This window comes from Acromyrmex echinatior, chromosome 17, assembly GCF_024713525.1.
Source record: "Acromyrmex echinatior isolate Ae372 chromosome 17, ASM2471352v2, whole genome shotgun sequence".
NCBI classification, from domain to species: Eukaryota; Metazoa; Arthropoda; class Insecta; order Hymenoptera; family Formicidae; genus Acromyrmex; species Acromyrmex echinatior.
This window is the reverse complement of record NC_141868.1, coordinates 6,927,358-6,941,884: the sequence shown is the minus strand read 5'-3', so window position 1 is coordinate 6,941,884 and position 14,527 is coordinate 6,927,358. Positions and strand designations below refer to the sequence as shown.

General features: G+C 33.9%; 2 protein-coding genes and 1 pseudogene across 7 annotated transcripts; 1 reads left to right on the top strand and 2 right to left on the bottom strand.

The window, feature by feature from the left end:
* Window positions 1–155: 155 nt before the first annotated feature.
* Window positions 156–1,277, bottom strand: LOC147906947 (histone-lysine N-methyltransferase SETMAR pseudogene; annotated as a pseudogene).
* PGAP5 (Per1-like protein PGAP5) lies at window positions 938–7,449 on the top strand. Of its 6 annotated transcripts, none has more exons than XM_011056139.2 (9): window positions 938–1,056; window positions 3,814–3,956; window positions 4,189–4,259; window positions 4,684–4,824; window positions 4,965–5,195; window positions 5,565–5,650; window positions 5,797–5,919; window positions 5,986–6,126; window positions 6,506–7,449. In XM_011056139.2, the coding sequence occupies exons 2-9, from the start codon at window positions 3,892–3,894 to the stop codon at window positions 6,671–6,673; spliced, it is 1,026 nt and encodes a 341-aa protein (XP_011054441.1). In that variant the 5' UTR covers window positions 938–1,056; window positions 3,814–3,891; the 3' UTR covers window positions 6,674–7,449. The 6 variants fall into 6 exon arrangements, 5 of the variants coding, with proteins under 5 accessions (XP_011054441.1, XP_087271098.1, XP_011054442.1 ...); XM_087414972.1 differs by having other exon boundaries at window positions 1,030–1,143; XR_015547896.1 differs by lacking the exon at window positions 938–1,056 and adding an exon at window positions 3,270–3,711 and having other exon boundaries at window positions 5,993–6,126; window positions 6,506–6,622.
* Window positions 6,239–14,178, bottom strand: TM9SF4 (transmembrane 9 superfamily protein member 4). The gene is made up of 10 exons (XM_011056141.2): window positions 14,022–14,178; window positions 13,099–13,349; window positions 11,346–11,492; window positions 10,762–10,917; window positions 10,400–10,674; window positions 9,732–9,950; window positions 9,498–9,655; window positions 8,990–9,249; window positions 8,518–8,701; window positions 6,239–8,278 (listed from the first exon to the last, which is right to left on the bottom strand). Exons 1-10 carry the CDS (start codon window positions 14,022–14,024, stop codon window positions 8,039–8,041), a joined length of 1,893 nt encoding a protein of 630 aa, XP_011054443.1. The 5' UTR covers window positions 14,025–14,178; the 3' UTR covers window positions 6,239–8,038.
* Between the last annotated feature and the right edge of the window lie 349 nt (window positions 14,179–14,527).

Below are 14,527 nucleotides of genomic sequence, written 5' to 3'. Positions count from 1 at the left end.
TTTGCAATTTTAATAGTTAACAAGATATTAATTGCTAAAAATTATCGAAAATTGATCTTCAATAATTTTTTATTCAAATATTGGGTGGATCCATATAGTCGTTCGGTTTTTGAAGGCTAAAATGAAACAAATTTTTTTCATACAAAGAATGAATTTTAATCAATGATATATTCTCCGTTTTTGTTGATGACCTCTTGCCATCTTTTCAACAATTTCATTATTCCGCTCTCATAGAAGGTCTGGGGCTTAGAGGCGAAAAACCGGTCGAGGTTCGTTTTCACAGCTGTCTGATCAGCGAACGATTTTCCGTTGAGGGAGTTTTGCAGGGACCGGAACAAGTGGTAGTCGGATGGCGCAAGGTCTGGTGAATACGGTGGGTGGGGCAAAACATCCCAGCCAAGTTGCACTAATTTTTGCTGAGTGATTTTTGCGGTGTGGAGTCTGGTGTTGTCATGGTGGAATATGACACCTTTGCGATTGACCAGTTCTGGACGTTTCTGTCACAATGCTTGATTCAATTTCGTTAGCTGCGTGCAGTAGACTTTCGAATCGATCGTTTTTCCTGAGGAAGCAGCTCGTAAAACAGCACACCACGATGATCCCACCATATGGATAACAAAATCTTCGGATGCAGGCCGGCCTTCGGGGTGGCATTTCGGCGGCTTGCCAGTGGTTCCCCATGATCTCTTGCGCACTATGTTGTCGTAGATGATCCACTTTTCGTCGCCAGTCACTATTCGTTTGAGAAACGGGTCGCTTTCGTGCCGCTTCAGAAGTGAATTACAGATGGACATGCGGTTGGCCAGGTTCTCCTTGGTCAGCTTGTGCGGCACCCAAACATCGAGGCGGGACACGTAATCAAGCTGTTGCAAATGCCTTTGAACGGTTCCATAACCTATTTTAAGTGTCTCCGCAATCTCTCGCACCTTTAGCGTCCGGTCTTGCTCAACCAGTGCCTTGATATCATTCGAATCAACCTCGGTGGGCCGACCGCTGCGAGGTCCATCTTCAAGACTCGTATCTCCGGAACGAAATTTGGCAAACCATTTCTGAGTAGTACGTTCTGTTAAGGCATCGTCCCCGTATACGCCGCATATCTTTTCAACCTCGGTGGGCCTCCGCAGCTCGCTTGCCTTTCTTGAAGTAATAAAATAAAATATGCCGAAAATGCACTTTATTCTCCGACATGTTCACAGGCTTGTAGCACAAACAAAACTAATGCCAATGAAACCAAATTTGACAGATAAAAAGAGCGGACTGTCACCTTTCCAAAACATATTTGGATTGCCCGATTAGGCAACCAGAACCGGAGATATTCGGAAAAAATTTGCACTACTAACAAAAACCGAACGACTATATGGATCCACCCAATACTATCAACTTTTCAGAAAAACTACAAAAAACAAAAATTGTTTATTTTCTTCTCATAAAACTCTACGAATTTTTTTAGAATTTTTTATCAACTTTTTAATACTACATTTTTTTATTTTTATATATACAATATAAGAAATATACAATAATATACAATATAAAATACAGTATTAAAAAATTCTTAAAAAATTCTTAAAAAATTAGAGCTCTATGAAAAGAAAATTAATAATTGTCTCTTGTAGTTTTTCTGTAAAGTTGATAGTATTCGAGTAAAAAATTATTAAAGACCAATTTTCGGCAACTTTTATCAATTAATATCTTGTTAATTATTGCTAAATGATAGAGAACTTTTCTTCTTAGTTTAATCCATTCTGTCCCCATGTAAAAGATTTATCATTATTTTCCAAATACTCTATATACTTGCAGATACAAGTATGACATATGTAAACAAATAATAAATAATTTGCCAAATGTTAGTGTAACTGTTGAATATAGTTGCAAAATATTTTTCATGTAACACTAATTTACTTTTATATTTGTGAAAGTTAGTGTTATATATTTAATAGTTAACTAACATTTGGCAAATTACTTATTAATTATTTGTTTACATATGTCATTTTATTTGCATTTGCAATTAAATTCATAAAAACAATTTTGTACTGATAATTCCGTACATTTAATTGTCCAATTGGATACTTTTTACGGCATGTTAAATAAAGAAACATAACTAATGTGACTTCAATTTGTTAATCAGACATGCATTCCATAATAAAAGTAATTTTTTAGTATCAAATCGAAAAAATAAAAATTCAAGAAAGAAAAAATTTTTTAAACTAAAAATTACAATTCGAGATTTTTTTAACAGCAAATTCAATCTTCTTTGACAAATTGATGCCAGACGGAACTCTTAATCTTAAAAACTTGAGCCACAGTGATTTTTTGAAAAAATTGTTATCTCGGCTCCTAATAATCGGAGGGTAATTTTTTTTTTTAAATAGAAAAATGTCAGATTTCGAATGCTTCACACGGCTATTTGATATGATGCATATTAATGAAATTATTTTCATTTTTTTATATGGAAAAAGATACTTTTTAAAGTCGTTTTATAATAGTTTAACTGCAAACAAATCATTTTGTTAAGTGTACGTGATAGTGCAACTCTTGAAGAAGCAAAATCCCTGTAAAATGCTGTGCGACTGCTCAAAGAAATTAAGTTTTCCGCAGACAGCTTTTTAGTGAATAAATAGCTTTTTGCAAAAATTAATGAACATTTTCAGGTTTGTTCAGGGCTAGATTTGTTCGTCATTACGAGGGCTACATTTTACGAGAATTTTCAAGCTTTGCGTTTAAATCTCAATGAACATAGAGCGAGTGAAAAAAGACTTTTTTTGGTGTTTTTTAATTTTTTTTTCTACTGAACTAATAAATCGATTTTAATGTTCCATGTCTCATTTTGTAGGTATTTCGAATACATTTTTTTACCATACAATCGATATCTTTCGTTTTATAAGCGAAAAACGTGCTTTTGGCAACTATTCGATTTTTTTTCGCATACTTCTTCACAAGTCTCGGATCTCAAACATACGCATTTCTTTTCTGATGGTCTTTCGAGACTTTCGTGAAGAGAAATGCTGATTTATAATTTTTTTCCGGTAAAATTCTACTTTTACTGAACTATTCTTGCTATTCGAGTTTATGAAGGAGAGGTATACTATATAACGCGCATGAAAAATCGTAAACAATTAAATATCTCGTAAACTGTTACGTTTTAACATGATTTATATTATTCTGGATTAATGGGAGGAATACATTATTACTACAATTTATTAAAATTTATGTTATTTAGAATGCCCTCCGCCCCTTATTAATGTCTAGGGCCGCCGAGCGGCCGAGATTGCCGAGAAAGCATTTTCGGTCGTTTGAAACAAGTGTGAGAAGGAGCTTGCTGTCTCGTTCACTCTCGGTGCGCCGCAAGCGAGCACACGGACATGGGCTTGTGCTTAAGTGTGTGGCTACCGTTTCGCCAGCCGCCGTCTGATTTTGTGTCGCCATCGTTAACGCAGAGTTCTTGGCTGATTAATCAGGAGCCTTGAGCTCCGTCAGTAATACAATAGTTTTATGTCAATTACATACATGGTTTAGGTAGTGCACAGGCAGCCAAAAAAATGACATTGTCGGAACTATAAAATAAAGATTCGTACTTTAAAAATTTTTGCATGAATTTTGAAGTTTCAAGTTTCAAGGATGTTGCATCTCAGGGCCCTTCTCAATGTGGGTTTAGCTTTAGTGTTTGTATTATTTTTCTGCGAATATCTCATATATTACGTAGTGCTTATACAGGTAAGTTTTTATGATAAAAACTTTTGTCAAACAAAATATCTTGCTTAGGAACATAGAGTCTCTGTCCTTAATAGAAACTCTGATAGTCGTTTTGTTTTTTAGTGCGAATGGCCCACTCTGGACCCTCGAAAGGAAGATTCCTCTTTACATGGAGATACAGCAGACAAACCTGTCAAAGCTATGTTTATAGCGGATACCCATTTATTAGGCTCCAAACAAGGCCACTGGTTTGATAAACTTCGAAGGTTTGTGCCTCCAAACCTGTAATTTTAACTATAGGTCTATTCTTTTTAGCTGAATTTCTTACATGATTCATCTTTCCTCCTTTTCTCTTCACATTGGAGAAAAAGAGAAAAGATAAGTTGTGTATGTAAAAAGTTCTAAAGAGAACAGGCCTTACGTATTGAATATTGAAGATTTTTTTTATATAATGCATTTGGATGTCTATTGAAAAAAAAACTGATAATGTTACTCCAGAGAATGGCAGATGTACAGAGCATTCCAAACAATAATGACATTACACCAAATGGATGTAGTTTTCGTATTAGGTGAGTAATGTTTTAATATATTATTGATTGTGTTAATAGAGAAAGTAGCTTTGTAATTGTTGTAAACATTCTTTAATATGATTAATTTAGATCCATTGAGGAACTAAGGACCAATCATGTTAAAGAATTGTATAATAATTTAAATTTACAATTGAATTTTGAATTTTCAGCAATTAAATTTTATAACAATTGCTGAAAGTAGTTATTGTTCATGACTTTTTCTGTGTCTTCACAGTTTTCTAAAACCTATCAAACTAGAGATTGAAATTGGATTGGAATTTGACTAATTAAAGCAAAGTTCACTAAACTAGATTTTCACTAAATTTGATTTTCTTTCTTTTGATTGATTAAATTCGAATCTAATCTCGATACCTACTCTGATACAGCTTAAAGACTCGCTGTTTCATTATCTAATAATATTCAGGAGATGTTTTCGACGAGGGCAAATGGTGCGGCTCCGCAGAGTTCGAGTACTACATAAAGAGATTTCATTCCCTATTCTACGTGCCTAAAGACACGCGTATCTATGTCGTCGCTGGAAACCATGATATGGGATTTCATTATGGTACGGCAAAGAATATATCTTCAAAGGATCAGTCTCGGACAACAACAAATCCAGTATAATTCCTCCTTCGTATTTAAATTAAATGTAAACATATATTTTGATAATACATTTCTGGCTGAACCCCTGGAATACACTTTCAGCAATTACGCCGTATCGCAATCAGCGTTTCATTAACGGCATGAAAAGCCCGAACGTGCGACGGCTGAGTCTAAGAGACAATCACTTCGTGCTGATCAACAGCATGGCATTAGAAGGAGACGGCTGTTTCTTGTGTCGACCAACCGAGATCGCAGTGAATAAAATAGCTAGTGAGCTATCACCTGTTCGTTTTTATATTGCACTCGGAGAAAAGCATAATGATAGTAACAAAGGTGACAACAATACAAGTTTTTTTTATATAGAATTAATGTAATGTTTTATATGTAGAATTAATATGATATTTTTTTATATATAGTTGCAATAATGATAAAATAGTTTCAACTATGCATATAAATTCTACATATAAAACTAAGTTGTTACCACTACGGTTCATATTCATACCTCACTTTTTTAATGATAAATTTGGCATATAATCTACTATATAATCTATTATATATATTATAGAATCTCAGAAATAAATACACAAGTTTATCGATAAAAGCGAGATCTGAATTAATATGGACTAATGTCTGTTTCTCTGAGTGTAGCATGTCATTTCGTAACTGATTAATTATCAAGTTTACATGTGTATTATCTTGCAGAGGATCTGAAATGTGCGAGAAGAATTGGTAACGATTGTTACAATGCCAGCGCGATTTCCAGATACAGCAGGCCCATATTACTGCAAGTCAGTCTTCCGAATTTGTAAATAAAATATTTTCACAAAGCATAGGAACTAGAAATTTTGAAGAATCGCAAGACCAACTTTTAAAGTTGGTCATCGAAGAAAAAATTGCGTTTGAAAGATTAATAGAAGTATCGTCTCTTCTCCAGCATTATCCGATGTATCGAGAATCAGATGAGATCTGCAACGAATTGGATCAGGCTCCCGATGAGTTGAAGGCCATCAAGTTCCGGGAACGTTGGGAATGCTTGTCGAAAGAAGCGTCAGAGCAGGTACATTTGGTAACTTGAATGGCACAGCCACATGTTTGACATTAAGATGAAATTCGATTTTTGTAGCTTCTAGATATATTGAATCCGCGACTGATCGTCGCCGGTCACACACATCACGGCTGTAGGAGGATACATCGGGATGACATTCTGGAATTCACGATCTCGTCTTTCAGCTGGCGCAATAAAGTCAACCCATCTCTCCTGATGGTAAATCTTAATTTTTAGATTTTGTTAACTCATTAACAATCATTCTTCACTTTTGGGAACATTATAAGTTCAACTATAAAACGAAGAAATAAAAATGATGTATACAAAAATATCGCTAATTTAAGGAGTATTATTTATTGTTTGCCAAAAATAATATTGATGATAAATGATATTCCTCAAACTTTTTATTATCTGACTCCGGGCATGGAATTCTTTTGATAACTATTTGGTGATTCTGGTATTAGACTGGGATCTTCAGCAGATAAGGGCATAATATGCTTAATTGGAATTCTTTATATTATCATATGGCTTTCTCTCAATGAGTTAATTATCCCTTTTTTTTGGGATATAATATATCTATGAATTATTTCTGTTTCAGGGTACTTTCACTCCCAGCAATTATTCCATCTCCAAATGCTACATGCCCGTCGAATCTACTGTGTGTGTTATTTATACATGTAGTTTCCTATGCATACTGATATATTTGATTATAAAACTCAGGCCGAGGCGGCATGCATACTCACGCTTGAGAAGATGCCTTGACTAACTCTATTACAATACGTTCGAACGTGAACGAACGTATAATAATTCTATATACAATGCAGATCCATGGAGGGTGTAATTATCGAATTTAGGACATATCTGTACACCTTTCGTACACGCCATCACGTATTATTTACAACAGTAATAGTATAAAACACTTTGTGATATATTGTAAATTGTAACGATGTCAATATCTCGATGTACATAAATTTCTATTATGGAGAACTCGAGATACATTTACTAAAGGACTTTATATATAAGTATCAACGTAAATGTGTTATAAAAGAAATGACAAGTCGAGTCTCAGCGGAACTGGGCGCGCGGAAGTTTGCGATAACGCATCCAAAAATTGAAAAATGAAAATATATACTTGTACTGAATGTAAATATTACAAACTATATTATTATTCATTTACTGCGCTTGTTATTATAATAATGATCGATTGAGATACTTGCGATACTATATGTTGTGTTCTTACATTAAAGAAAACGATAACACTTTAGACTGGCTCATTTTATCGGCTATATAATACTTTCGCACATTGACTGTTACTAATATCACATTACTTGAATATTTTTACAGAGTTCCTTGTCCTTCAACAAGGATCATTATTGATATAGCCAACATTCGTGGAACAGATCAATTATTTTCTCGCGCGCGCGCGTGCGTGTGTGTGTGGTGTGTGTGTGTGTGCGCGCGCGTGCGCGTGTATGTGAAATTATAAGTACTTACGGAAGAAATCTAAAAATCATATAAATAAAATAGATTTTTACACTGGTACTCTATATTCGTGCCTTTCTCATGCGCGTTTTGTATACATTTACGAGTACAAAAAACTTATTTCTTCCATTAAAAAAAATAGCAAAAATAATACCAGTTTTTTCTTAAAATAAAAATGTTTAGTCTTCTTTTTGCTGCAATATTTAATTTAAAGGAAAGTGAATAAAAAATAAGAGGAAAACAAAATATGCTGTCTTGAAAATGTGCTTTCAATATTCATTTTTTCCTGTTATTTTTAATTTTGATATTCGCGATGATTTTTTAAATCCTAGGCGACGAACATGGAGCTTATACTTATTATAACGAATGCAAAAGAATAGATAAATAGAAATCTTAATGTCAATACATTAAATATTCGTACACGTTAATCACAAAATTCTGTGCAACGTTCGCAGTTTCGAAATTTCATGGAAGATGAGATGCATCCATTGAGATGTTCATTTCACTTATCGTTTCTACACAATATGAAATATCAATTCTCTCTCACTCTTTCTCTCGCTCGCTCTCTATCTCTCCCCCTCTTTCTCGCTCGGTTAAATTAAAAATCTAAATTTATTCGCTCGCATTACTCTACTAATGATAATTTTGACTAGTCTATCTTGACGGCCGCATATATCTTCCTGATGAAAGCATACGCGGCGAAGAAACCGATCGTGCCGGTCAGTAGCCAGAATGTGAGGACCATCAACGCGGTGTAACCGAAATACATGAGGGTCGGCACTAACTCGGTGATTTTCAGTTTGGTAACGAAATAAAAAACGGAATACGCCAGTACGTAGACTGCGGATCCACCACTCACGATAAAGCTGCGCCACCACCACCTGTAGTCCTGGAATTAAAACGTCAAAGCATAAAAAATAAAAATATATATATCACATATAAAGGAACAGAAATTTTATGAATCAAGAAAACGAAAAAGATATATTTAAGTCTAAACTAAATGTAGAGGATAGAAAAATTGAGTTCGAAGTTTAAATTAAAAATAATTCTTAAGAAAAAAGACCAAATATCGCATTGAATATTAAATCAATGAGATTTTTTTGTAATTAATTTTCTCGTTATACTTACTTCGCCACATAACTGGAAGTAGACCATAACTATTGATATCTGCGAGCACGAAATTACAAGGATACAGAAAACGAGGAATAAAAATCCGAAAAGATAGTAAAACTGATTTTCCCAGAGCGCAGTTAGGATGAAGAAAAGTTCTATGAATACCGCGCCGAATGGTAAGATTCCAGCCATTAGAGTGCTACAAGCAATATTTCCTTTATTAATATTTAATAATAGAAAATTATTCTGTTAATTGTATATTATATTAATTTTAAAAAATGCTAATATATAAATGTATAAATATATCTAGACGGTAAGAGCGACCAGAGTTTTCGTGATTAATCATAAAACGAGATGAACTTACAATCTACGTTAAAGTCGCAAACAGTGGAGTGCATAAATATAAAAACACCCCAGTGACTATTTCCATATTAATAATAAAGTAGAAGAAATAGAAAAATCGATTAAATTATTTTCCCAAACTTACCACAATATTGGATTCATATACCATAGTTGATCAGGAACTTGTCTGGGAATTTGATTCGTTCTAACTGGATGGGTAAAGGGCTGCTTGCGATAGCCAAAGAAGTAACCAAGATAGACGAGAGGCAGCGAAATGCCGAACCAGAGGCATAGCAAGGCTACCATCGTGGTGAAGGGGACCGCACCGGAGCTATGTTTCCCCCATATGAAGAAATTTAGGAAGAAACACGTTGTGAAGACTATACCTGGATAGAACGTCGCTGTCTGCGATCAATATTTGTACGTTAGAAACTAGGATATACTTTCGTTAATAAGTTTCATTTAATAAATTAGAAAAAAATATAAAAGTTAATTGCGCAGAAAAATACATTCATGCTATATGACTAATTCCCGTTTCTACCAACGTTAAAATTTAATTTTAATCTCTAGAACTAAAGAAAGATTAGAATTAATCTACATTGATAGAAATGGGGATAAGTCATGTTTTATTAGATACAGTCTATGTTTTTTACCAGTAAAGCTGCTTTTCTCCACTCTCGACCCCGCATAGTTTTGTACAATCGGGCCGAGAAGTAGCCGGCGATTAAACCGGAGAACACGTACAAAAATATCGCACAAGTGCCCAAGGCTCCTCGACTCGCCGGCGACAACATTCCCAGCATCGCAAAGACTGCAGAAATACAGACGGGTGTAAACAAACATACACTCGCTATACGTTGCATTGATAGGATTCAATGTATTCCTACATATCGTAATCAGAGCCATGAAAAATATCTGGATGCCACTGCCGATTACGGAGGCGAATAAGCGCGAGTTGCTTGGTGGTCGAAATACATCTCCATGGACCAGCTTCCAACCTGTCTCCTCGATGGTTTCGTCCAAACCTGCCAGACTGTCACTCTCGCCTGCGTTGTAACGGGCTATATCCCTTCTGAGCGTCCTTACCATGATCATCGTAAGAATTCCTGCAAGGAATATATATCCAGAAATTAACATCTTAAATTCTGTAAAGTACAGCAAAATTATTAATTTTTTAAAATTATTATATACTTATATATTTATATTTTTACACTATATTTTTTATATTATATTTTTTTTAATTATATATTTATATAGGATGTCCCAAAATAATCGCCAAATATTTTATAAGCACAATTTTTAGTAATTAATATCTTGTTAACTATTGCGAAAATTTCAAAATGTAGAGGACTTTTCGACTCAGTTTAGTCCGCTCTACCTGAAATATTTGGATTATTTTGGGACACCCTGTATATTTTATTTTATTATTTATATATTTGATGACCTCAATCGATGAATAACAATGCATTTTTATACAGATCAAGTGAAACATCCCAAGAAATTTTTATTTTGTCTTTTTTTCAAAAGCTCACAATCATAATTATTGCATTCTCACCAGATAAGAAGAAGACGACAATAAGAGAATTGATAATCGAGAACCAGTGGATTTCTACGTCGCTCATACCGAGATACACGTCCCATCTACTCGCCCAGCTGACATCTGACTGTTTCCACTCCACCGAGTACAGGAAGAGGAGACTTGTGCCCTTCGGATTAACAAACTGCGGACTCGCCTCGCTCGGTAAAATACAAGTATTTCCATCGAATGTCAATTGAGATATGTCGATAGATCGAGCTTCCACCTCGAATCCGACTACTCTAAATTCGTTTCTGTAAACAAGATGATCATTTCATCATTTCTGTGGGGTTTCCTCAGTTCTGTGAACTCTCTTGCAAATGTACGGAATAGATACTAACTCGCCATGTTTGTGATAGCTTAATTTTAGCTTAAGATAGTTGTTGATGTACACTTGATCGTTCATAATTCCGCCTAGGCGATACCCTTGATAAACGACCACGTTATTCGTTTCTTTGTGTTTCTTTCTAGTAGCCGCTGGTAAATTATCTATCAGCCTAGAAAATCCAAAATGTAGACGACGCATTTTCTTGTTAATCTGGGATCACATCGATACTCGATTTCTTGAATGATGAGCATATAAGCTGCTACTCTGATGTATGCTGGAATATGTTTATGAATTAAACATGATATGCTGATATATATGATTTGTGTTCATTATTATATTATTTATGTTAATGTTATTTATATTATTTTTATGTTTATTATTCTAGGTTTATTCGGAGAAACGCTATTAGCGCTACTTTTATCATCTTGGCTTTATCGTTTTTTACACGTAAAATGAGCGTAAAATAGCGTCTTCTCAGACGCACTCAAAGTAAGTATATAGTAAGTATATAGCTACAGCAGCATGTGTGCATGTTTAGCATTCAAGAAATCAAGTATTGTGTGATCCCAGCTTTATGTATAATAATACGATTCTAACAAGTGCACGAAATATTCATGCTGAACCATCTGGATAACGTGCTGGGAATTGGCTTCGTCCCAAGTCATCAACTTGGATGGGTCGTGGCACAGCAGTCTGCAAGTGATATCTTCTGCCATTACAACTTCGTATGGAGTATTCACTATCCTGGAAAACAAAGATAATTATTAAAATTTGTGATAATCAGTCGGGAAATGAAAACAGAAACACAAGAGCCTGTATTGTTGAAAAATATTGTATACGAAAGTACTAAGAAAATCTATAATGTACATAACACATATTATTTTCGTACATTTTCGTACGAATATTTTCAAAAATATAACATATCAAATTACGACGCAAACATCTGTTATAATTAAACATCCCATAAAATTTTTATGAACAATCACCGATTGTACCGTTTTACGGTACAATCTTAAGATGTCATGAGTCTCAATCATTACAGAGACTTAAGGCAGTTTTAAATAATAAAAACCGACTATGAACTGGTTGTAGATTCAGTTTCATTTTTTTAGTTTAATTTATACAAAGTTACATATTAGTTTTTTATCTTTAATTCTATTTTTAACTTCCATGAATTTTAATTATCAAACATTTCATATTTCAATGAACTTCATTTTTTTAATAATGTTGACTATATATGGAAAATTTATAAATCCTCATTTAGTAATTGCCTTAGTTTCTTATATACGTACAATAAGTATACTGAAAAAGATCCAGATTAAAACATCTATGACACAATTATTTATTGTATTAATTATCGTAAATACATTCAAGAACTAATAAATGAGAAGATAGGCAGAATAAAAGCCTAATTATAAAATCTTGATATAAATAAAAATTAAAATAACTTGCTCCTTTTTTATTATATAATAGGTACAATATTAAATGAATTTATGTAATGTCTTTAAGAAGTTATAATACATGTTACAATACTTCTCTATTACAATCAATATTACAATCAATAAAAAAGCTAATCGCCGGAAAAAGAGCCTAAATAGAATTGTGTCTTTATTCCGCCCATCAAATGTACTGGCTCTTCTAGATTTTCTAATCTTTTTAATTCAAAGCTTTTAATTTTTCAGAAAATATTTCTTTAAAAGTATATTTAATTCTTCATTGACATATTGGGTGTGAACCACAAAATTGTTTTAACTCTCTGAAACTCAATTTTCTTTTATTCTATAGAACAAAAATACAATGTTTACAAAAAAAATCTCTGTTTTTTCAATTCCTAAAATAGCCTACATTCAATATGCAAAATAAATATCCTTTATCCAAAATCAACTTACAAACTAATTTTTTTTTCAAAGTATCATATTTGAATAACAATTCTGTAAATTTTTAATATTGAATGTTTTAAAAGTTACAATTTTTCGAAGATTTTACTCATTTTTTCTCTATTCATTGAACTCAAGAATTTTTTTCATCAAAACTGTAATGAAATTTCAATCAAAAACTATTTGAATGTATTCTACAGACCTTGAAATTGACCCATAATTTTTTTCACATTGATTGGATTTTTTAAGTAAGAATGTCAGTTGTTTAATATTGCTCTGGGTGTGAGCCATCCAGTGTCAAAAAGCGAAAAAAGAGGTGTGTCAACAAAGGATTAAAATCAGAGTAGTAATCATCAACTTTTTCCTAAATATATGATACATATTATACATAATTATATTAAAGAATATAAAATTATGATAACACTGATACTTTTTTTTTCAAAATTAAATGTGTTTCTTTTGGAATGTCTTACCTGTCACCACGTAACACCTCTCCCAAATTCTCAGATTTATAAATGAAGGTTCCATTCTTGGGTAAGCAAAATGGAAGGGAGTAGTATTCATATGGTAATTGTGTATGAGTGCTGGTCATCTTGACCGCTTTAACATCTATCTTTTGGCCCTTCTTGAACTCTACTGGAGCAACTCCAGGCACGTAGAAGCCATTCGTCTCTATCAGGAGGCATATTACCACTAGCACGGCACCATTCCTCTGTAATCTTCCCTATATTGAAAGATGTTATCAATTAGCACAAAGATAACAGGTAATAACATTGCAATATATTAAATTCGACTGAATCAGGGATTTGTGAAAAATGGAAAAATTTATTCTTGAGAAAAACTGTCATCAATATGACAATAATAAAAAAAGTATTAAATAAACGCTCATGCAATCAATATATGATAATAAAGGCCTGACCTTTTTAGTTAAATTTTTTGCAGGTTCACCTTTTTTCTTATTTTTTCCAATGTGAAGAGAAAAGGCAGAAAGATGAATCGTACAAGAAATTTAGTTAAAAAGAACAGGCCTATTAAAGTTCTTTGCAAATGGTGTAAATAACAATGATGCAAAATTATCATTTTTACGGTCAAGTTTACAACGAATCCATAAAGATCCTACAACATCGCGCTATTGTAAACATCTACAATGGGATGAATCATCGGATTTATATGTGCACGTAAAAATTGCGGGAAAGGAACGCATGAAGAGCATCGATTGCAGCAGGTAGTCGACGTTACGAGCTGTCAATCTTGTTTTGAGAGCGTTTGTGAGATTCGTTTGCGAGTAAACGCGCAGAAAAGACGAGAGCCTTGGCGAGACCGTGTCATGTCATGCCCGGCCACGTAGATTCCTCGAGAAATGGATTGCGAGCGAATTAGCTCCTATCGCACCTACCATTCTACGCGATTACTACGACTTTTCTGGCAAGGATGCGTGCTACGGTGTTCTTCGTAATGTCTCGCCTTCGATTTTAGCCGTCACCACCAACGGCACCAACTCCACTGTCACACTGTCAGCAATGTCAGCCCCACACCCCCACATCGGCGATCTATCCACAGTGAAGTTGCTGCCGCGTGCGCGCCCGCGCGCTGAAGTTAGCTGCGACGCGCCGAAGCTGCCAACATCTATTAAAAAAAAGTCTCTAGAAAAACGCGGTTTGATCAAAGAAATTATTGGGTCATCTAAAAAGTATCCGCGGTTTTTTGTCACTAGATGTGTGTTGATGGTCATATATCTAGTGACAAAGTACCGCGGATACTTTTTAGATGACCCAATAATTTCTAATGAAATATGTTATAAAATTGAAAAAAATTTTAAAATATTTTTTAAAAATTATGAGAAATTTCAGAAAATTTCAGAATTCACTTGTATGAAAAATTCTGAGATCAGATGTAAACTTT